This window comes from Megalops cyprinoides, chromosome 6 (genome assembly GCF_013368585.1).
Source record: "Megalops cyprinoides isolate fMegCyp1 chromosome 6, fMegCyp1.pri, whole genome shotgun sequence".
Classification (NCBI taxonomy): Eukaryota; Metazoa; Chordata; class Actinopteri; order Elopiformes; family Megalopidae; genus Megalops; species Megalops cyprinoides.
In genome coordinates, this window is record NC_050588.1 from 987,542 (window position 1) to 1,012,541 (window position 25,000).

The 25,000-nt window shown below is 43.5% G+C and overlaps 1 protein-coding gene across 2 annotated transcripts; it reads right to left on the reverse strand.

Moving 5' to 3' along the window:
• Positions 1-2,997: 2,997 nt before the first annotated feature.
• On the reverse strand, positions 2,998-19,844 carry gdf11 (growth differentiation factor 11). Of its 2 annotated transcripts, none has more exons than XM_036530702.1 (3): positions 19,073-19,844; positions 5,911-6,284; positions 2,998-3,375 (listed from the first exon to the last, which is right to left on the reverse strand). In XM_036530702.1, exons 1-3 carry the CDS (start codon positions 19,488-19,490, stop codon positions 2,998-3,000), a joined length of 1,170 nt encoding a protein of 389 aa, XP_036386595.1. In that variant the 5' UTR covers positions 19,491-19,844. The 2 variants fall into 2 exon arrangements, with proteins under 2 accessions (XP_036386595.1, XP_036386594.1); XM_036530701.1 differs by having other exon boundaries at positions 2,998-3,378.
• Positions 19,845-25,000: the final 5,156 nt, after the last annotated feature.

The following is a 25,000-nucleotide window of genomic DNA, read 5'->3' on the forward strand; positions in this document are numbered from 1 at the left end:
GAGTACTTCCTGTCACAGCATTCAGTATTCCTAGGGTCAGATGCATGACAGCATACAGTTTGTTTCCAAGCAAAGTATAATTTCTCTGGGGCCAATGGATCCAGACATTCGCATCTTCAGGACACGTGATAGGCTGGGGGGAGGGGGGGGGGGGTGTAAGGGGAGGAAGGCAGGTTTCCGCTTCAGATGAATGTGGGAGAAAAGTATGGCAGTAACAAAAGAGGAAATGGCCTCACTAATTTATCCACACTGTGTGTTGCCAGAAGCTTACAGTTTTTTTCTCCATTTAGAATCCATGGTCAAGCTCTTGTGCTCAATAAGGTAAAATACAAACACAAAACCATAACATGACTCCTTTTGTCATTAACTTCCCATAGTGCAAAATTTATTGTTGGCAAGGTAGAGTGCCCAGAAAGGATTTTTGTACCCCTTTTTAAATCATATATATTATTTATATATAATGTCCGAAGGCTCTTCCTTTATCCAACAGCATAGTGCTTTCGTTTCCAACAAGGGATATCGTCACTTGGACATCCGGGAGACAGACTTCAGCTTTCAAATCTTCACGTTATTCAAGCACTTCAAATGTTCACCGTACCTTATGGATCGGGGCTTGTTTTCTCATATTTCTACACTAGCAATGGCAATGAGTTAAATTTGTATGTACACCATTGACAGTCCTTCTGATTTGACCCAGAATGTATTGAGTGTTTCCCGTGACTGACTGACGAGTTCATCAGTTGTGCCCCCCCCCACCCCCCCCACCATGTCATAGTATGTTAAGATCCCTGCACCCAACCCCCCCCCCCCCCCCCCCCCCAAAAAAAAAAAAACGTGGCAGGAGATTATTTAACAGATTTGGTCTTCAGTCTCGTTGCGATTCTGTGTGAGAGAAACGCGGGGGATCGTTATGGAGTGTGTGCCCACCCTGAATTAACACGGCCCAGTCAGCTCATTCTGAGGACACTGGACCGGGAGAAATGCCACTCGAACATGAACATCCATATAAACCTTAAACAGTTACAAAATATATACAGTATATCAATGTAAATCCTCTGGAACTTTGGGGGGAAGGTAAATAAGAGTAAACAGCTTTTAATATGCTTGCGTAGCCTCCCATGTAATTTATCTATATTCTGCATTTAAGAAATGATGAGCCAAACTGTTGACAGCTTTAATCTTGAATTTTTAAATCTAGCACCTTAAAATCTACAATATGAACAGACTAGTGATTTCATTGTGTGAATGGTAAAAAAAATCTGATGTAATTGATTAAACATTTATAGTTTTTGTGTGTGCAGAAACCCTTCAAAGACTAAATTATGTGATGTGTGTGTGTGTGTGTGTATATATATATATATATATATATATATATATATATATATATATATATATATATATATATATATATATATATACATGCATGCATATATATATATACACACACACACACATCACTCTCAGTTGGACCCATGTCCAAGCACAGTACAATTGGGGCACATGTCTGGGAGATAAAGCGCTTCATTCGGAGAATGCAGAGCTCAGGGCTCAGCCTTTCATGGCTTAGGCAGCTATCTTCTTGGTTCGGCTTTGTGTGGTCTGGGGAGCACAGAGTGTTTTGTCTGTGGTTAGCCACCTAAAGCTTGTAACAGTGCACGACATGGTAAACGTTTGGGTCACAACAGTGACAGGACCTAATCTTAGTCTCATTCTGGGTTTGGCATGGGTTTTACATATTCTGCTTTCTTCCACTGCACGTGAGCACATGCATCCACAGCGTTATTAAAGCCCCTCTTTAACTGCCCTGAATGTTTCCAGAATTTAGCCGTTCAATTTCCTGTTCAAGCTAAACAACATGAAGAGTCGATGAGAGGTTATTCAGTTGGTTGTGTTGTGATTGAGATGTTGAGAAAAACGGTATCAGCCCCCCCCCCTTTCCTGTTCGCTTTTAAAAGGTAGTGAAATAAACTTTTTTCTTTCTTTTCTTCCTCCTTTTTTGTCTTTTACAAGATTACAAATAAAAGAAGATCAAAGTAGCAGTGAAAGGGTGCTTGGATTCCCAAGAATTTCACACTGAGGCGCAACCAGCATCTAAAGGGGGAGCAGAAAATTTGTCTTTGAATCTTTTGAACTCTTGGTGTCTCTAAATGTACAAATTAAAAGCATTTAGAAGGATTTCATTGCCAAAAGGAACATCAAAGAAAAGTTTTTGTCTTGGTTCTTAAATTAGCTGGGCGCATTTGGAATCTGCATTAAAAAATGTTTGAGTGCCTTAATCAATATTCACTTTCTGCCCGATGAATGCTCGCTAAATTGTGCACCATACCCAATCACTTGAAACTGAAATATGCTGAATGTGGAATTATGATTAATTTTATCATACAGCCCCTCTCCACAGAAAAAAAAAACATTCCTGCACAAAACAAGAATAAACTGAGCATTAAACTGACAGCTCACTTCATGTCTTGGGGGCATGTCTTCACAATTCTGGATGCAAGGGCCAGGTCATTATAAGACATCTTAACTTTGAACCTGATAGACATTTTTTAGACTTTTGAACAAAAAACAACCACAAAACTACAAACACCAAACAAAAAAACATAGCTTTTTCACTTTACCCTAGGTTTACCAGCTGCTCCACAACACACGCCCTTTAAAGTCTTTAAAGTATATTCCTACCATTTTGCTAAAGTCCTGTCTCTCTGTTTTTATATGTTGTTCTCATGTTTTTTTTTCCATTTTAACTAAAACGACTAACTAGAAAAATTGTCTTCTTTCCATTTATTTTTTTACTTTGTGTCTGTTCCCAATGAGCTCGGAGTTTTGGGTGGAGGGGAGACAGTGGTCCATGGGACGTCTGGGGTGGAGCACGAAGTAGTGTTTGGCGTTTTGGGGAGAGCTCAGTCAAAGTGGAGTGGCAGACAGAGGCAGGGCGGGGCTGGGGTGGGGTGGGGGGAGGGGCGGTTGTGTGATGGGGAATATGTGGGGGGCAGGGGTCTAGGAGCAGCCGCAGCGGTCCACCACCATCCCCGGGATCTTGCCGTGGATGATCTGCTGCTTGTCGTTGAAGTAGAGCATGTTGATGGGGGACATCTTGGTTGGGGTGCAGCAGGGGCCAGCTGAGCCGCGGGGGTTGGCATGCTGCACCAGGTGGGTGTGCGGGTACTTCTGCATGAACATGTACTCGCACTGGCCCGAGCAGTAGTTAGCCTTGTACCTTTTGGGCGCGATGATCCAGTCCCAGCCGAAGGCCTCGAAGTCCACTGTCAGGGGGTAGCGGCAGCACCGCGACTCTGTGGAGTGCTCGTCGCAGTCCAGGCCCAGGTTCCGCCGTGAGCGCTTGGTTGTCTCGAGTACCTTCACCTCCAGGAACGGCTGCTGGAAATCAGGGCAACGCACAGAGAGGAATAAAACAGTGTGGCGAGTGATGTGCTCCGTTTCACATTTTTTTTGGTTAATGGTGGTTCTCAAAGTTCAATTATGCTGTTTCATTGTTTTTCCTGAAAGCATACCTTTTCAGCCCCAACAAAAAAGATTGTTTCATCTGTATAATTTGATAATGCATTCAGGCTCAAGTGTCTAAATCCTTTAAAATCAAACCCCTCAGAATTTTCAATATTGAACATATTATGTTAAATAGTCAGAATATCAAATCGGGAAAAACAAATACTAGTTTTTTTTTTTAATAGAAGTCAGTAGTGAATATTCCACACCAAGACATGGTATCTCAAAGCATTTTTACATAGTAAAACATTTTTTAAACACACATTCCGGAACTTCATCACGTGACCTCACCTCGGGGGCCAAAACTCATTTGAAAAACAAAGTCACTTTATTTAATCCTGTTGGATTTCACTAAAACCATTAAGGTCAGGATGTTCCACTCAGCAATATTAGGGACAGAGTTCACAGCATTTACTATTTCATCACTTAATGCTCTGAAGAGGTCCTTCTGTTTTGTTTTGTTTATGTTTTTTTTTTTATTATGATTATTTCTCAGAAGGACAGGAGAGCAGCCGAATAAATCAAAAAATACCTTAGTTGGCAGCTGTTTAATCTGTTTGTTGCAAAGTACACACCCAACATTTGCATTGCCCCCAAAACAGTGGGTTTTATGGCAAGACCTTAGACGAAGGCAGTTTGTTACAGGGTTATAAGATGCTTATTTACCCCGCAACAGAAATATGACATCTGCTCAGTATGTATTATTCATGCTCTGAATTTGCTTTTTGCCTGCCAGTACTCTGCATCTTTGGAGCCATTGTATGGTGCTCTAGGTTTGAGGACAACTGCAGATAGCTGCAGAATTCAATAGGGATACAGTGCATGGCCATATTGAACATTAACAATAGTACCAGAGCAGGAATAACACTCATAAGATGAATTTGCAGCAGCTTTGAAAATGCCAGACCCTGCAAGGCTGGTAAGTTTATTTTTAACATGAATAATATGAATAGTAAAAACACTGAGCACACATTTTGAGTAGAACCCAATTAAATGTTTTTTGGGGGGATTTTAATATTTTAAGACCCAATGTTTTGCAGTTGCGCGTCCTATTTTAAACCTAGTTTCTTGTTCTGTCTTTAAAATACAGTAGTTGTGGCTGCTGGGACAGCTCACTCTCTGCCTGAGGGAGCTGGAGTCCTTCCATCTCTTGGGATAACGCCAAAAGAATGTTCCACATGCTGCAGGCTATGCTGCCCTTTGACCTCAGAGGTCACTTTCAGGTTACCTTAACCTTGACCCATTTACTCAGGGCCCAGAGGTTTTTTGGTCCCAAACATGTTATAAAGCCTCAGCTCTTCACAAAGGAAACGGCTGGATTTGAACAGCGGCTTACTCTAGATGTTCCACATAGGTGAAAGGGAGGATAGCTCATGAGGTCAAGCCATGTCAGCCCAGGATCCTTTTGTTGAATTGAATACAAGAGGAGGGGGTGAGTTTTCTTCAGTCGGTCCAAACCTCTGATCCTTTTTCCGTTTTGTTGAGAAAGATGAAGTAGCTGCTGTGCACTGTGTGCAGAGGCTCATTGCTGTGTGCCAGCCCTGTGCCACAGGAGTGGCACCCTGTACACTCTTAAAAAGGCACAATGTCACAATGGCAGCCAGCAAGTCAGCACACGCCTTGGTGCCCACTGCTCCAAAGATCCAAAGATGCCGCTCACTGCCAGCTCTTTCTCATGGAATACCTCCAAATGGAAGCACGTGGCTTCCTTAGACATTCAGATTTACTGTATTCGGACAACAGGGACTCATTTTATGTTTAGAAAAATCTATTAATTTCCACATTGCAAGTTGTTCATTAGCAAAGTAGTTTGGATCTTCATCTCCACTCTACCTACACTTTTACCTACCTGCCTTTTGCAAACAGCTCTTGTATTTCTATACACGTACACTCATAAATGAATCAGTTGGAGGTAGGTTGATATCATTGTGGCAGCAGTGTGGTGTAGTAGTAAGGAGCATGGCTTGTAACTGAAAGGTTGCTGGTTTGATTCCCTGCTGGGGCACTGCTGTTGTACCTTGGACATAGTACTTAACTTAAATATCCAGCTATATAAATGGATACTGTGTAAGAACTGTAATTTATGTGAGCCAGTCTGGATAAGAGCATCTGCTAAATGACAATAATGTAATGTGATGAGGACTTGCTGGGCACTGTTGAAGTGCTTTGTCAGCCTGTTTGAAGTACACATGTTTGTGTGGGAATGCCTCTATCTATTGTTTTTAGCTTGCAGCCAATTGCAACCACAGGTTCTGCTGCTCACTCAGGAATGTACTTTCACATATAATCACACTATAGCAGGACTGGCAACACTGCTGATATGAGAGCAGCTAGGATCTGCAAGCTGTAAAATGTGCGGTGAAAGGAGGGGTTGGGAGGCACCAGGATAGGTCTGAGGGTCCTTACCAGGCCTTCTTCCCCGGGCCTCAGAGAGGTGACGGCCAGGTCGTTGCCACTCTCGTCAAAGGCGTTGATGTCGATGCCCCAGTTGGTGTGTGGCTGCTTGAACCAGTGCTGCAGCACGTGTTTGAAGTCGATGCTCTGCCAGTGCCCCACGCGGGAGTTGAGCTCAATCTTGAGCGAGCGGATGCGGATGTGGCGGCTGCCCTGCTCCGTCACAGGCTTAAGACGCAGGATCTGCAGGTACACCGTGGACGTCTGCTGGAGGGGCCGCAAGTACACCCACAGCTGCGCCTTCAGTACTTTTGTGAACATGAGCTTGGGGCTGAACTTGAAGAAGCAGCAGCTGGGCTTCCCATCCACCTGCACCAGGGGCTCCGCTGCGAGACAGAGAGAGGAGAGGAGAGAGAAATGAGACATACAGGAGAGTGCAGCATAACTTGCGTTGATCTATGTGCTTGTGTGTGCTGTATGTGAGGAGAAAAAGAGATGAGAGTGACTTCCTCACACATGTATACCTTGCATGGTTTGTTTCAGTTCTTCGATGTAATTGCATGTGTGTTGTACTGTAACAGCTGTATTCCTGGTCTATCATAAGATTATGCCAACTCAGCTCACTCAGCAAGTTTTCCATGGCAACACAGATTTTGACTTTACCAGCTCTTTGCATCAGTAGACATCAATCTACCAAATATCTAAGTTGTATTTGAAATACTTTCTGATGTATACTCCTGCTTTTTTGGGAGTTTTGGGGGAGACACATTGTCAGGTATCATATTTTACATTCACTACCAAATTAAATTACGATTATCCCGCATCACTGTGAAAGACAGCATAAATGATTTAGCTGTGAAAACATTTGTGTTTTATATTTGATGGCCTCTGCAGCATGTGGCACAATGGCAATATGGTCCAGTTCTGCAGCAGATTTGTCTGCTTGTTTTCATGAGGTGAACACTGCCAGACAAGGAATGACCCAGGTTCTTAGCATATGTAATGTACAGATACTGGCATATTTTTACTTAGATGGACCTGTGACTGTGTATGTGTATACTATGTGTATACTATTTTACCTACACAAAATACTATTTTGTCATGTTGTGCTGCATGTATTGACAACAGTGGATGCTTTTTAACATGAAGGAGGGCCTGTCAATCTTTGGTAAATCTAAGGTTGCCTTGGCAACCTGCAAAGGCTTCCTAGGTCAAAAGGTCATTTTGGCACCTAGGCCTAGTTAAGAAATGGGGCCAAGGGTCAAAACCGTCAGGCTTTTACATCCCCAGGGGTGCTGGGGGTCAGTCCTAATAGCCAAATTGAGTTTGAAGGTCAAGGTCGACTAGGCATTCAACCCTATGGCAATGGTAATATATGTTTCTCTTCATAAGAGTCCTTTCACCAAAGCAGACAGGACCACTTCACTGTTTGAAGATGCAGCTAGAAATCCAAGAATCTCTCTAGCAGCCAGGGGAGAGCTATTTACTCACTCCGACTAATGAGAAAACAGGACAAGATTTAATGCAGATAATGTAATTCAATTAACGGGCATGCATAAGAGCTAAGAACTCAATGAAGTAAACATAAAATGTCCATCATTTGACCCCAGTGGAAAGTTGAAAATCTGCCAAGAGGAGAGCTGTAGTCCTTTACCCTGTAATGTGAGGTACTTCCAAAGCCTAGTCATTAGTGTGTGTAAATAACACTGTCTCACTCTGGAGAAACAATATGACAATGTTCCTTCTGGTTGGTTGCTGGGGTTGCAGTAATTAATGTGGGTGTCCTTGTGTTTGCTCACTAGAACCACATGGGGATGATTCCAGTGTGCCAGAGACCAAAATATGCTCCCACTTTCTGCCATTCTATGGGCACCATCTATGTGCACCACTTTTTAAAACTCTGAAGTAGCTGTTATTCTCTCAGGCCAGACTTGTAATGAGAACTATGACAAATCTAATTGCTTCAACCAATAGAATTAGTTATATTGGAGCCCCAGCACCACAAAGCCTCCAATCAGATGAACTGAGTGAAAAATAGAAGGCAAGGTAGTGCATTTCTGTCCTCAACCTTGTACTATGAGAGAGGCTTGTGGGTATTACTGTTTGTAATCACTTAACAATATCCTATATGAATTAATTAATACTTGAAGTTTTCTCAAGTGTTTCAACAATTTGATATTGCTTTATATAATCTGAGGTGCTTTGACATGTCAGGATTTATTTAAATGTATTTGTTTTTTTTCACTCCTATGCAAAGAGTGGTAGCACTGAGACAGAAAGCCCTAGAATGTAAATGGGAGGTCATGAGATGTCAATAGCCCCTGCGTTTGCGCTTTGCAGAAACGCTTCAATCTGGAGAAGGTGATTTATCGCTATGGGTAGGCTTACCCTGATGTGCTGTAGGTTTTATCATGCATTGCAGTGCATTTGAGGTACATAAATTGGACTGGCAGGTGTACTGTGTTACATTGATGGGCAGTAAATATATTGTGTGCTCAGCATGTGAAATCCAGGGAGCACAATGTTTCTGAATAACCAAAGGGTTATCAGCCGTTATATCCTGTGAGTACCTTGGGCTGTGGTCGTAGTCTCAATTACTAACCATCCTGTAACCCAGCCACCCAGGTTTTGCTTAGAGTGCCACCCTCTGGTGCACTGACAGTTGATTAGATGACAGCAGATCACGTGCCAGCTTCAGATGATACGAGTGAGCTAAGCCCCTCCGAGAACCTGGACTTCGTCTGCACAGGAAGAGGGAGAGCCAGGGGTGGACGCCCACAGGTGCACCTCGATCCCATCGGGTGCAATGGGTGCAGACCCTGCATCTCCCCTCAGCCCAAAGCTAACATAGTCCATGGCCTTGCAGTTCCCAGTATCTTCAGGGTGGTGCTTCCTGAGATTGGCTTGACGCATACTGCAGAGAGTAGCCCACCTTAGGAAACGCAGATGATCAATTTGCAAATCCTGAGCCAAATGTGGTGCTGCGTTTTCTAATGGCTACAGTGCCATGTGAAACACCGTTAAGTCCCTCCATTAAGTGCCTAATAGTTCTCTAAAAGCTGAAATGATGGCGCAGCAGGAAATACGCTGGAAAGCTTTTAGTGAGAATACAGAGTGCAAGATGGGTGCACGCTCATCCGGAAATACCAAAAATACATTATTTGGCTAAAAGCATTTCAAATCAAAATCCCTGACATTTCAGGCACGCTCACATTAATGCTTTTCATTCCAAATGAGTCTCCAGGCAAGAGCTGTACCTCCACGCTGTTGTACTTCAACACAGTGATAGGATCATCCCAGCTTTGGTTAGGCACAGGCCCTTTCAATTATGAACAGCTGGTGCAAAATAACAAAATAGCACATGGAGCACTTACAAACATGATTCTCATCAAATAACTACTTGCAGTCTATTCAACAGCTTCATGTACAGTCTACAGATAAATATGCGGTGGTCAGGCACACAACTTAAGTTGATTGTGCTGCTGAGTATACAGAATGGGCCTTTGGGTGCACTTGCATCTTTAAGAAAGCAGTCCTAACACTGTTTATACAAGGGCAATGTGCAATGACAGTACAGCTTACATGCTAATTCAGAGTGGCAGCTCTTAACAATGTCAGTGCATACATACAGTGTCAGTGTATAGACTCCATGACGTACACTCATTGACTTTACTTAATGTAAGTGCATATGCTACATGACTTAACAATATCTGTGCATACCCTCCATGAATTAACGATGCCAGTGCATAGACTCCATGACCTCATAATGTCACTATGTATGGTCCCTGACTTGATGACGGTGCATAGACTGCATCTCAGGTTACAGACACCATGACTCAACAATGGCAGTGCATAGACTCTATGATGTAACAGTGTCACTCCACTGACTCTATGATGTAACAATGGCCATAACATAACAAGATCAGTGCTCAACAACAGTTTTCTGGAAGTTTCTGTGAAAAGGGTTTGTCAGTGCCAGAGAACAAGAAGCTACTATAGCTCACATGACAGGTGTGTGAGGGGCTGTTGTATAATTGGTCTAGACAGACAAACAAGAAGTCAGTTGATTTTCTGTTGTTTTTTGGTCCGTTGGATCCATAGCCTGACAATGGAAGATCAGAAGATAATGTTTTTAATTTGTATGGAAACTACAACAATGACGCCTTGCCGTTGCTGAAACCTCCCATCCTGCTGTCACTCTGAGCGTGTGTGTGTGTGTGTGCGTGCATGTGTGTGGCGGCTTGGGGGGGGGGGGGGGGGTATTGAGTGTGTATGCTTGTGTGTGTGTGTGTGTGTGTGTGTGTGTGTGTGTGTGTGTGTGTGTGTGTGTGTGTGTGTGTGTGTGTGTGTGTGTGGGGGGGGGGGGGGGGGCTGATGGGGGGTGTTGACTATGTGTGTTTGTGTGGGTGTGCTAAACTGTGTGTCTCTCATTGGACACAGCATCATCATGCTGATCTCACAATGGCCTTGTGCCTGCAGTGTGTGAGGCAGGGGGAAGGAGCAGCAAGCCCACTGTGTTTGAATAGAGGCTGCAAAAAAAGGAAAACGGTCACCTATTGTTAATGTCCAAAACCATGCTGCATAATGGCAGATTCTATTTGCATATATATCTATATTTTCTTTTCTTAATGGGAAATGCAAATGTGCCATTTTGTGGCAAGTGTGCATTTGGGAGCACCAGTGTTGGATAAATGTGGCTCTAGGGTATCCCCGTGCACCTTGGCAAATTAATCATTGTGACACGTTCACGACCCCTCTAATAAGACAGGGGGCACACTGCGCCCCCTCAACCATCCCATTCCACCCCAGCCCAACTCCCTCTTTGTTTCACACCGTGTCCCATGGGGGATGAGGGGGGAGCAGAGGGGGGGTGCAGGGGTGGGGGGGCAGGGGGGCTGGAGATGGGGAGTGTGATGTTAGACCCCTCATTCAGACTTCCCCCTGGGACACCGCCAGGCACAAGCCTCCTATTAGGGCTTTGCAGAGTAGCCCCCCAGGAGCCACAAAAGACATCTCCTAATACCCCCTGTTCCAACCGAGTGAGCCCCCTGCTCAGCCAGATAAAGAGGCGCACATGCACACATGCACATATGCGCATCGACACGGGGCCTCAGCGGGCCCTCCCAGGGCAAGGACAGGGGGCTTCTAATGGAGCCTCGTGGAAGGGGGCGGGACCCACAGACGGACGTGCCGTCCACAAAGAGGCGGACTCAAGACGCAGAGCAGCGAGCTGTCAACCAGCCCGGAGGACATGTGTCAGCTTTTTTGTTGCGTTGAGAGCCTTCAAATCCCACAAGGTGCGCACAGGTCTGCACAAGCACATGGCCTGTTATGTAACACCACACAGCAATACAAGATAACACACAGTGCAGTGCGCACCCAAGCTTCCAAATCAAACATTTCCTCTTGTGAGAGAAGCACAGAGATACACTGGGGTTCTCAGTAAGCCATCCTGATTTAGGAAAGCTGATGCCTCTGACAGAAGACTCGAAAGGGTTTCTTTCATGTTGTAACTTTTTCTTTCTTTTTTTCAGAAAAAGGTTCTTTAGCCACGAGTGTTTCAGAGCAGGGGGCATTAAACCACAAGATTTCATCTGTTTCCTGAACACTCCCCATCCCATTTCAGTTGTAAAATGGCTCATTTTTTAAGGCTTGGCCTTGATCCTGAACTCACCTGAAAAATATGTCAGCATTACTGTTCTTCACTCTCCAGTATAAACATCAAACAGCAAAGTTCACACACAGATCACAAATAATTTTTGTGACTTGGCACTGTGGGCTTGTCCCACATTTGAGTGCGCATGAGCATGTGTGTGTGTGTGTGTGTGTGAGTGGGTGTTCACATCACGTGCACCCCCTCGTCCCTGCACATAAGTGGAGCCTCCCCCGGCGCTTCCGCGGCCTTTGGAAGTGAGCTCCGCTAGCGCCCTGCGACGCTCGGCACAATACTGGCACTGTACGCCGCTGACAATGAGACGCTCTGTGCTGGAGGTGTGCATCGCCCCCGCCGCTGCCCTCCGGCTTGCTCGCTCCCAATCTCTCTCTTTCTCTCTCTCTCTCTCAGAACAGGCCAGGGCTTCCAGGATGGGGGGGGGGGGGGGGGCGATGCACAAAAGGCAGCAATATTGATGCGCTCACCTCCTGTCCATAACGATGCATGCTTGGCCTCTACGTTTGCCTGGCTTTCAGGACCTCATCGGCCTGCCAGGTTCCAGGACAAAATATGATACACATAAAAAATGAAAAGTCAGCTTGACCAAACTGAGAGGGGTTACGGATGTCCCTTTGCCTTTGTCACAATCATGTCTATGTGCCTTGTCCTCTGTGGCACACGGCTTTTTTCTAACACAGCGTGCGGACGCTTCCTCTCGACAGACGTTCAGGGAGAGCGCTCCAGCGCTCTGTGGAACATCATTAACCGTTGAACTTGACTCCTGTCCCAAGGTGCACCGCACACCATGCAATGCATCTAGAAGGCAGCTGCCATGTTCTCCCCTTAATAATAACCGGCAACGCTGATCCAATCTTGGACACAAATGGAACCAGAGGACCTAAATAAGAGGCCACTTTTTAAACGTTGCTCCCTAATAGACTTTTCATGTCTTATCATCCTGCTATTAGTTAGTATGCCTGAATCCCCACACAAAAGGAGTGGTTTCAATTTTGACATGCTGTGTTTTCAATCCAGTCTATCCTTTTACATTTCAACTTTCTTGCAACTGTTTTTTTTTCTTTCAGATCCCTCTCCCACAGAAACTGTCTGTATGAATTTCTTTTTTGTTAGTCAAGCTTCAGCCAAACCCTTAATTACTGAAGTGAAGTAATTATTTCCTTTATTAGTCAACATAACATGTGTTTCGGGTCTTTTAGGTATACCTATAAACCCCCATGAAGCCTCTCCCTTAAGGGTTGGATTAGGCGGCTTGTAGCTCCCAGTGGACTCCCCTACCAACATGTCCCCTGTCACTGCAGGCAGGATCATAGTGTCCTAAATGCTTTTAATAGCCACTGAAAAGTGTGCCAACTGACAAGAAGATGCAAGCACTTTCACTTGAGCAAAACAGGACCTATTACTCAGATCCAGTAAACACGAACACTGGATGACTAGTCATTTTTTCTTATTTCCTCTTAAGGACAGTAGTTATTTACCAGCTTGTCCTTTTTTAACTTCAAAAGGACAACCCAGTGGAAAGGCACTATCCTGCTTAGAGCAGCATCACCCGTTTACCGCAGTGTTGGGTTTTCCAAGCTCCTGTTTCATCTTTATTTTTTGTGTGTCATTTTCACACGGGAAATGAGCGAGCAGGCATCTGCGTGTACCCGGAGACACGTCCCCATGAAGGGGCGGTTTGAGTGGGGAGCCGCGGGACCGTGGGAATGGGGAAGGGGAGGTGGAGGTGGAGGGAGCCAGATTCCTGAAGGCCCTGGTGAAATTTCGCCCAGGGTATTAATGGACTTTGGTCCCTTTGAAATTTTATTAGCCATAAAATTGGCAGCGTGTTGTGCTATTTCTACAGCCAGTACTTTTTTTTAAAAAGATTTTATTTCTTTTTAAACAAACCTGTAATGACCAAGCTCACAAGCAACTTGTGAAAAAAGTTTCTTTTCTTTTTCAATACGTAGAAATAATTGAAAAGGGAAGGCGCAGGTGTTGCAGTCAAAAGTAGCCTCCCATGGAATGGATAAATATATAAAAACCTCACTTAGTCATCAACTTCCTACAAATGGTGGACGCCGCCCTTAAGAAAGCCGGACCTCTGCTGTCCTGTCTTTTTAGCACTCTCCTCTTAACGTTTATGGTTCCTGCACATTCAGGAAATGACCCTTTTATAGGGTCAACACTATAAAAGACTTGTGTTTTCTGGGTTTTTTTTTTTTAGTGGGAGTGGTTGGTGGATGGGTGTGTGTGTGTGTGTGTGTGTGGTGGGGGGGAGTGCTGTTTAATCTACTACCGGTTCTCCTTTTCTGCCAAAGAAAAAGACCCGATGAGGTTAATTGGCTCCTCATCCAATATATCACATTGCTGTGAACCCTGTGACCCTTTTTGTCAATAGGGGATTTTTCTCCAGTGTGTGTGGGTGTAAGGGGAAAGGGGGGGATGCTAAGGCTCCTTGCAAGACTCTCTTTTTCTCTACCTCTCTCCTCTTACCAATTGGGATGGAGAGACAAGGGTGCCATTGCATGGCTTCTGCTGTGCGAGCACTGCGGAGCAGAAAACGGCAGGCCTCCAAGCACTGGGTGCTGCTGATCAGAGAGGAAGCCCGCAGTGAAACCCTCCCTCCTCAGCTCACTCCAGCAGCACAGCACTGTTTGATGTCTTTGCAATAAAAGCGCCAAAGGCAACCGCTGCCGACAGCTGGCAGTATTAGCTCCGAGTACCAGCGTTGTGTACACAGGGACTATTAACTCACAAGCAACTGTAGCGATGCCATCTGTAATTCATAAATGCACAGTGCCAGGGAGATGTTCTGGCCAAACAGGCATACTGCTACGCACTGCAGTTGCCTGGTGAAATGTAGACTAACAGAGAACAGGCGAGCAGAGCAACACACTTAGTGTACACAGGACATGAGTGTGTAGCTAGGGCAAAGCAAAGGGCTGGACTGTTTTCGACACCAGCACACACGCACATTAATAATCCACTTTCCTTGCTGGTGTACGTGCCATGCATGTGCATGTTTTTTGCGTGCTGCCTCCTTCAATGGCTCGGATCAGAGCTGGCATGGAGTGCATCTGGAACAGATGCTCGACTGCAGGTGTGTACTAAAGTGGCAAAATTGCCATAAGCTGTCCAATTACTGAAATTCAGTTGAGGGGGTGGGAGTGGGTGGGGGAGACAAATTACTAGCAAACGTTTTCAAATGTACACAGTTGCAGTTGTTAGAGAAAGGGCATTGATGAGGGAGGAAGGCCTGGTTTCAGAGCACAAGACAAGTGACAAATGAGGGCCCTGCGAGGTCAGCGCCTCACCAGGGTCCGACTGCTTACCGTGGCAGCACCCGGCTGTGCTCCGGGCCAGCAAACACGCACACATAACACCCATTTTCAAAGGGCATGTGACATTAGCTCTCAAATTCATCACACACACTCACACACACACACAAAAAGGCTGCATTAACCAGGAATGACTGCAGCAACACGCACCCCTTAAAACACAGGTACAATTTGCGTGCAGCTTCAAAGCGGGCCCAGAACTTGTCATCAGCATGTCATCAACATTGGTAGTCTCAAGCTGCGGTAGAAAGTGTTGTTAAATAGCTATGTGAAGCATTAGTATTATTATTATAGTTTGTTCTCTGCCATCTTCTGTAAAATACTGTAAGATCAACAAATGTGGGCACACTCAACTGTGCTGCTTGGAAATGGCTTCAGGGTTCAGATGAGCATTTTTTGTTTTAGCCCAGTTCCCTCTGGTCCCCTCAAACCCGCAGAGCCACTGGTGGGGGTGGCGGCCTATGGGTTTTGGGATTTTCTCCGCTGGGTGACAGGATGACCCACTTCATCCTGCAGGATCTGTCATGGGGCCACAGACGAGAGTGCTGTGGTCTATTTCCCGGAAGAAATTGGCGCCGAGAGAGGTGGATGAGACGGACTAGGCACAGCGCTCAACAGTGGAACCCTTGGTGCGCACGCCGTGGTCTCCTAGGGGGTGTCCCGCAGGGAGCATGGGTGCCAGAGGCAACGCAACATCGCAGAACAGACTGATGTGCCGATGTTGCAGAGCATGCTTTGGTGTCAGGGATCAGTTCAGAGCGTCGGCCCACGGCCTACTGATAGGACACCAAAGGAAAATGAACGCCTGCCCAAGCTTCTTCTACAGGACAATGGCCCTTCCTCTGAAAAATTATCATGAGCACCATGCAATTATAATCTATCATGCAGAAACCATTACAACTTGAAAATCATTAGGTTTACAGGAAAAATGTATTTGGATAAGAACCCTGGGGTAAGAGTATTACTATATGTGCCAAGCGCACACAGCAAGTTAGTGGGCCTTTACATGGATGACTTAAAAATGCCAAACACCCCTGGTTTCCCACGGTTTTATTTTTGCATGGTATCTATTAAGTGAGACGTTTAGCTTCTGCAGCAGGGGAACAGGCAATGCTTTTGGCCATACAGTAGCTGAGTTTTTTTCCTCCTTTCATCTGCTCTTTTGGAACTATAACTAACTTGAGAGTGATATTGATGCTGCAGGGTAGAAAAGTCTCTCTAATAGACAAGCACAGCTGTACAGTATGCCCCCACAGAGGACGGTCTTTCATCCTAGCAGAGGCAGGCCCGCATGGCCATATGCAGCGGTGTGGGACTATCCCACAGCATACTGTAACGAAAGGCCACAGCTGTGCGGCTCTCAAACACAGGGTGCACTGTTACGCCCCAAAAAGAGGGGACATGGTGTTGCGCGTGAGCATGGACAGGGGAGTCCGGCTGCGAGCCAGGCGGGGACAGCTGGACACACCAGGTCAGTGTTCAAGGCATGTTCTGAACATGGCATGCTCACCTCACACACGCAATGCCAATGGCACAAAGCCGCAGGGTGATACCTTCACTTCCCACTTGCTCGGGAGAGCCTAAAAGAAAAATCAGGACCTGGAGGGGAAGGATAACTGGAATCCCGCCCAGCTGCCACACACCTACCTATGGGTAGGCTGACAGAATAAAGCCATATTGCTAGGCCAGCATTTATGACTGAAGATGGAACTTTGATTAAAGATGTTCGTACAGTACAAAGTTTACTATTAATGTGGCTATATCAGCTAAAATATCTATAACCCATGCAATCATTAGAACATGACTTTTCTTGTACAAGGCAAAAACTGGTGATCAGTATTATTCTGCAATATAATGCTTTGAATCGGCCCTACTTAAGTACCTTTCTAGAAGCAGTCTAGCTCAAGCCCAGCCGCTTGCAGTCAAACTTCTGGCCATGTTGACAAAGACTGATCAAAACCTGTGACATTTGAACAGGTTGTCACCAATACAGGCAGGCATTCATTCAGTGATTTCGTCTCGTCTACTTCAACACTCTCTTGTATGTTAGTTGAGCAGTATTGCTCTGAAGCCTACATAACACTAAATACTTACTTAATACAATACCATCCTAATGCTGCAAAAGGCCCACATTGAATGGCAAAATAATTGATCAGCTTTCGTTCTATTAGAAGCTGTGAAGTAGCTTCTTGAATGCTTGTATCTAGTGTTAGGAAGTGGGATTTGGTCAATGATTCCACTGAACTAATCAAGTGACACACTTACCACATTATGAATTGTTAGGACAACACAACCCTTACTGCAGTGCCATGACCATGAAAAATAGTTATGTCATGTGTTTATGTCATTCTCTGTTTTCAGAAACTGATGGCCAACTGTAAAAGCGACATTGCATGAAAACATCACTTCGGTAAGGTGAACCGGTGCAATTCATTATGCAGTTGAGAAAAGGAACGACGTGGACTGTGTAACAATCGCCAAAGAGGTTAGTTAAGGGAACACAAACCTACCTTTGTTCACTCTTGGAAAAAACGGATTATTTGCTCGGCTTTTCGTCCGCCTTGTGCGGAATACATTACGTGTGTAAATGTTGTTGAACCCCGGCGATTCTCCGCAGAAAGGTCACACACTCCCCTCGACCCCAACTGTTTCTCAGGCTTTGTGTCTTCAATGAAAAAAACGAGCTGTGCCTATAAACTTCGCATTTAAAAAGGCAAGTGCTGTCGAGAGGGGCTGCTGCATGAGGAAACAATAGCAGCTTTTTGGACACACTTTTTCTCACTGCGCAGAACAGCGGGGGAGCCGGTTAGAGCCCGTTTATAAAGAACTGATCGAACACAGCTGCCGGCTGTACTAACATTTAAAAAATAGCGTTGCAACACTCCAATTGTTTCTGCAACTGTCCTGTTTTTCGTTTAACCGCTAATTTTGCAGTCTTGACTACAACACATTTATTGGTTGACGACGCCACACGAGTAACCTGAAGTATAAACGTTTTGAACATCTCGATGTATATGGAAAAAAAACATAAAACAAGACAATAAAATTACAAAACAGACATTCTCACTCTATACAAACTGGTCTTGCAATACAACTGAATAATGGTACAGACTCAATGCTAAATTACCATTATTGATTTATGCACTCGTTACCGAAATGGACATTGGCCCCACTATTCATAAAGCGACAGTCCTAATTAGCGACAGTTTTTAAAGCATCACAAAACACAGAGAAGCTTTAAAATGTCAAATTACACCACCAGGATGCTAAATTTATTAACAGTTACTAAAGTGTGTGAAATAACAGGCGATTTTAAAGCTGTGAAATTTTATGAAATTTAAATAATAATGAGGATTTTTTGGACTTATTAAAATTGTTTTATAAAGAGAGGGCATGGCTTTATGTCGTTGCGGGGCCATTTTAAAATAAATGCCCACAGAGCATAGACGGGGCGTTTAAGATTAAAGGTGGTTATTTACAAACGAGCGCTCCGCAATCAAAAAGAAAAAAAAATGTATGATATGTGCCGCGCTGGAACTGACAGTAGCCTGCTCAGTGAAAAGGACAGCTGACGACCAATTGCCTCATGGAGAATCCCTCCATTCAACGTTCCCTGTCACCGCGACAGCTGGACAGAGCACGTTACAATAACAACAGCTATTATTATTATTATTATTATTATTAGTAGTAGTAGTAGTAGTAGTAGTATTTAAATATTTAATAGGAAGAATGTTCTTATCGGTGTCTAAAATGAAATCCATTAAATTGGGAAATTGTGACATAAAACTTTCAGTAATTGATTAATTGGTTTATTGATTTATCAAGTTCACAGTTCACACTTATTACGTCCCTTATTTTGACAACCGTATCCAACAGCTGACTCTCCCTCGTTGCACACATTTAGATATTTCGACAAAAGGCTCCCCGAGTCTAATCTCCTAAATTACAAAGTACAATCCTGCGGACCCCGTATACCAAACACATTCATACCCTGTAGAGAGACCAGCCCTCTTCTCGTCACAAACTTTTACACTGTGTTCCCTGTGCTCTAAACCACTGTGACAACATATAGCAAATAATTCGAATCACGACACCTTAGATAGTCAAACGTGATCTTGTCAAACAGTTGCTGAGTTGGCGAATCGTTTTCAGTAGCCTTGGGCTGAGTTGCGGTACTTACGCTCCGAAGCCATGGTGATGACTGACTCGGTGGTGGCGTGATACTCATCCTCTTCCATGAATTCGTCCTGCGAGGAAGCGTCCCCCTGGAAGTCGTGATGGTCCAGGAGCTGCTGAAGCGGAGGCGCTTTAGGGAGCAGCTGGTTTACCACCTCTCGGCTTATGTTGGGCGCCTGCTTGAGTCGCAGCTTGCTTAGGATCTGGGATTTGATGGTCTCCAGTCTTAGCACCTTGCTTTGCTCTCGCCAAACGCACGCGGAGCACTCACGAGCGCCCGCTTCCTCTACCTCTATCAGCGATAACCCGGCTTCCGTGGGCATCTCGCTGGCTGGCGGCAAGAATAGGTTAGGCTCATCACTCCCGGAGAGTCCAAGAGAAATGAAGACCATCAAACACAGCAAAAAGTTAGATCTGGGCATGATGATGACTGGTAAGTACTGTTATTTTTGTTTCTTCTTGTTTCTTTTCCCTGATGGCTTGCTGCGACCTATTTAATCTCACCTTGTAAAGATATCGATGATCAGCAATTCCAATGGAATCACCTTCATAAACAAATCATAACGATATCACACAAAACAATAAATATAACCATAAATGTGATACCATGCGTCCCAGCGGTTTCCTCTGTGCGTCACTTGTCTCTCTAAGATATTGAATTTTAATATAGCCTTTTGATTTTATTGGTTTGTTTTGGTCCTACCAACTGGTAACAATTAAATCCACAAGGAAATATGTGTTCAGATGTGTGAATGAAAAGTGTGCACGCACGTCTAAAAAGGGCTCTTTATATATGACCGCGGCTCAGTGTCGTAATACGTCTCTATTGGCTGAGAACGCAACAAAAGGCTTTCGGGTCTCACTCCAAGTGAAGAGAGGGAGGGAGTAAATGCGAAGAGATTGAAAAAGAGTTTTTCCGCGTTTATCCTCATGTGAGTTGATATTATATGGTTTTTGAACTAATGATTGTTTAGAGTTAATTCAGGTTCTGTGGGTGCCACTTTTAAAAGTTTCCTCAACATACATACATACTGGCAAAACTGGGAAATACATAGCTCGGCAAAAAGGATATGCACATCATTTCTTTATTTAGGCAATGGGTTCGCGTCAGCAAAATTAGCTACGCATGCATCTGAAACCAGTTATTTCATTTGTGACACAATGTGTTTCGTTTTATTAATGCTTTAAATTATGTCATATGTGTCATGTTACTACACTTCAAGTCACAAATGCGATAGGTTGCTACGACCTGTTACCTGCAGCTCGCCAAACCATCGCCCTGTAATCTCTGCACTGCTTTCGAGGGGAACGTGGGAAGGCTGTATAAGCTTAACAGCGGCTGATCGGTTTGTGCCACACTTTCACGTTAGAATTCTCCCACGACAATGTAAGAGGCTTGTGTTTTAAAGCTGACACTGGTGGTAACTACATACTATCTTAAGTGGTTTGAAGCATCCCTGTGTATATGGAAAATTTCACTGTATTGTGAAAAAGCAAAGAAACATCACCTTGTCGAAAATTGTAAAATAAAAAATAAATAAAGAATAGATAAACACACACACTATACACACACACACACACACACAAACACACACATATATATATATATATATATATATATATATATATATATATATATATATATTTATATTTTTTTTTTTTTTTTTTTTTTTTTTTTTTTTTTTTTTTTTTTTTTTTTACACTGACATACTGTGAAAGCTTATTTAACTTAAAACTCAAGCTAACAAAAATTATGTCACCTTGTCAAATGTCCTCCACTTCTGTAGGGGCAATGTAGCTACCAGATGTCAGAGATGAAATCCAAATGACCATGACTGCAGAGATGTATAAAATAAAAGAACAATGAACTATAATATTGAACTTATATTGTATGGTGAGCTTATATAACGTGGTGAATGGTTACCTTGACACAGACAAGACAAAAAATCAGTAATAACTGCATTTCTTTGAATTTCACAGGAAATACTGTTTTGGATAGCCATTTCTGCGAAACAGTTGGACGCTGTTGTAAAGTTGGTTATTGCACAAAACTATGCATGTGACAAATTGGATCATTGTTAAATGCCATATGAAATATGTTTGTCACACCATGGGGAGCTGAAAGCTGCCTGTGGGCTTATCAACAGTTACAAATTAAATACAATTAGCTTGCAGTTTATGTGTCGCGCTGCAATTTTATCCCCCTAGAGTGCAAAACAACTATTCATAGTGTCAGTGCTGTAATGAGTGATTAGTGATTAATTAGTGCATTAACTGAATTCAGGACTATCATTAAAAAGTGAAGACATTTACATAACAGGGGGAACTGTGGCGAACAATCTGTACAGCATGTAATCATGCAGAGGTATTTCATGTAATCTTGGTGTTCTTATTATGCTGCAGTCTTGGCTAGCAGGATCTAGACCACTGTTTACCAGCCTTGGTCCTGGAGGCACACTATGTGTGCTGGTTTTTAATCTCAATTGTTTTAATTAGGTTTGATTGAACTGCTGATTGAATACTGATCTGTATCTAAAACTGCTTGACAGATGGTCAACATAAAGCGCTGTATAAAAGAATTGTGGTGTTGTGGGTATATTTGTGTGAACAATAGAATTGAAGCAAGGGAGTTTATTAAACATTTCTAATGTTCAATTAATTGTTCAATGCCTTTAGTTAGTTGAATAATTTTTCAATCATAGAGAGTAATGTTGATAGTTATTAGATTTAACTAAATTGTTTTCAGGGCTGAAATGAAAAAAGTAAGTTATACTTATTAATAATATGCATACTTTTACTTGTATCCTTCTGTGAGCACAAACACCCTTCCAACTACATGCTTCTTTCCTGATGGAATCACAGTGGGTTCCTGTGCTATGAAGGTTTTGAATTAAGATCTCAACCATTCTGAATTCTCAGTTTGTATGAAAATCATTGCACACAGTCTGTTCCTTGTACCAGGGCTGAGGAACACTGGTCCCGACAGCACTCTGTAGTTCTTCACTCCACTCGCCAGTTCAGCAGGTGGCAGTAATGCCCCTTCCGTTGGTCTGCAAACCCCCAGTAAAACCTAAAGAAGAAGACTGCTTCTCCTTGAGTGAGTGCTGCAGTGGCAGTACGCTAGAAAGGTGATTCCGTCACTTCCTTAGCAACTGCTTGGCAACCACCATTTTTCACAAGATACCATAAAAATCATCCATTTGCACAATATTAGAAAAAAGTGCTTCCCACAGCAACACCTGATATTTTTTCATAAGTGTAAGTCACACATAGTACTGTGGAAATGTATGGAAAAGGGAAACAGCTGAAGATCTGCAGAAATGTGGTCCTCATGCAGTTGCTTAGGAAGTTAAGTCACACTTTCCTGTCATGTTAGCTGACTGTACACCTCCACAGAGGTGCTGTTACAGACAAGTAGTTTCCCCAACCCTAAACTAAGCCCAAATTGTTATGTAAAAAAATGATCCAAGGTCATTGCTTGAGGTCAGAGTGTAACTACACTAAAGTACTCCCTACAGTAATGCTCTCATAACTTTCCACAATATAACAAGGCAATCAATATACCAAATTATACAAAGAGAGAAAGGAGAAATTATATAAGGTGTATTTTCCTGAGAAATGAATTTACCTTGAATTATATTGAATATACACATAAGGTCCAGCAAGTCATAGGCTGTAGAGCTTCATGCAGAGTCAGTCTGACCAGACATGGGAAAAAGACATCATTATTGTATTATTTCATTTAAATGAAAAACTGGATATGCTCAAGCCACATATTATATGTTCACTACAAATCTTTGGTTTGTATTATTCAGACAGAACCTTGTATTGTTTCCTATCAGACTATTTAGTGCAGTACTGGTCATAGTTACTTGTCATGATGTGATTGGTCTGCCAGTGTCTCTCTCATATCTGGAAGCACAGCTGGAGCAGCTGGACATGCCTACTCAGATATATTCCACCCAAAGCCCATAAAGGAGAGTGACATTACTAAAACAGATGCACTTTGACTTTAAAGGGAGCCTTTGGTTACAAATTTTAATTAACAAGACCTAGGAAAAGATATTTATTCATTACAATGAAAAAAAGAAAAAACTGGCCTTTCAAGACCTGTAAAGGACACACGTTTATCTTGTATCTTAAAATGGGGTGATATTTTACATGAACTTAAATTAAATTTCTTGTTTCCAAAGATTGCCTCAAGTGTAAAACAAGGCTGTTGCTTATGCAGTTTTAAGTTTGGTAGACTGGGTCTAGATACTGTGAGAGTTATATAAACTCTGGAAGATGCATTTCACAGATTCATGTAAACATCACTTTTTATACCAAATTATATTCTCGAGAATAGACCTCTCAAGAGCTGCACTTAGTGGAGTCCTCATTGGAACAATTTTTCATAAAGGAATGAGAATTTTTCTTAACCCTGCTGTTTACAGCAGGTATTTGCTGTTTGTTAAAATGTGCCTTACTTTTTTTTTGCCATAGTTTATTTAATCTAGGATTAACATTGGCTTTAAATTTTTTGCAAAAAATAAAATGAAGCTCCAGTCTTGCTGGTGCCAGCCATCTTGCATGTCTTGCATCTTGCACCTCAGGGTACGCCAAGAATACCATGTCCAGAGCCAGCATCTCCAGGGAGTAAGAGATGAAGAGAAGGGGCCATCCTCTAGTTTGGATTTAATGAAGATGCTAGGGCTAGTATACTCCCATTATCAGCTAGTAGAAAGTAGTAAAGCAGACTCGGTAGTACTTCTCTCAACATTTTTAGTGGCCATCGAGGGCACCAGAGTCTGCCACCTCCTTATGACCCACATCAAGTTGTAGGCTTAACAGCAGAGGACCCCATTTCTTAGGTGGGTCTTTCCTCACTCTCTCTACCATTTCCCCTCTTCTTGATGGGCACTCCTCTAGATCTCCAAAGCACACCTCTGGCTGATCCTCCCAGCTAGAGCCTGCAGGTGCTGAGCATCTCATGGTAGCTGTCTCTGGTCTCTCACTGAAAACATCACTTGTCATGAGCTGATCTCCAGGGAGCTGTGGCACATTTTCCTCTTTGCCTCAGTCAGTGTGGAAGGAAGATCTGAATCCTGGTTATTGAGTTAGGGTTGGTATGTCAATCTGGCTGTCTCACAGTGCACAATAGGATTATTGTCTGTTGGTATGGTCTAGCTTATTCCCTTTTCAAAGACTGCCCATTTGAGGACCAGCAACTCTAGCTTGAAGGCTCTGTATGTCTGGTCACATTAGGGGGTTAGTGCTGTCATTCTCCCTCTCTCCCTTCAATCCTGGACTTATGACAGTCCTGCCTCCAGTCCCTCTAGGATGGCTTCTGGTGTACAGACAGAATCATTTGGAAGGGTCTGCTTAAGCCTTGATGGGTGTGCTTAGCACTGCCCTCTTTAATCAAATGGCACTCCTCTGATGATACTACTAGTCAGTTTTTTGCTCCTATGGTAAAGGTGTTGGGAAAAGGCTGATGTAATGAGCAATAATGCTACAGAAAAAGGAGATAGACTGCACTATAATATCTGTGGAAACTCAGGGAAGTGTGTCTGCTTGATGATCAGTGCTGCACGACCGTGGTGATCTGTAGAACCATGAAGAGTGCAACACAGCTCACAATGTGCTCTAAGTATTTCACCTCTCACTGCAACAAGCAGCACTTCTGGGGATCTACTACCTCAGTTTTCCAAAGACTGTCTCAATATGATTCAATATTAAGTTAATACTTGTACTCCAAGACGCCTTTACAATCAGTCCATTATACAAACCAAATGGCATACAGCAGAACTCGTGTAAGCGACAGGGTTGTTACCATTCCACCTACCTCAGGTAATGGGGAAAGCATCAATGTGATATAAGCTGTTTCTCAAAGTCAAGGATGCTTCCTTGGTAGGACGAGTCCTTCCAAGTCACGTCTTTCAGAGGCTAG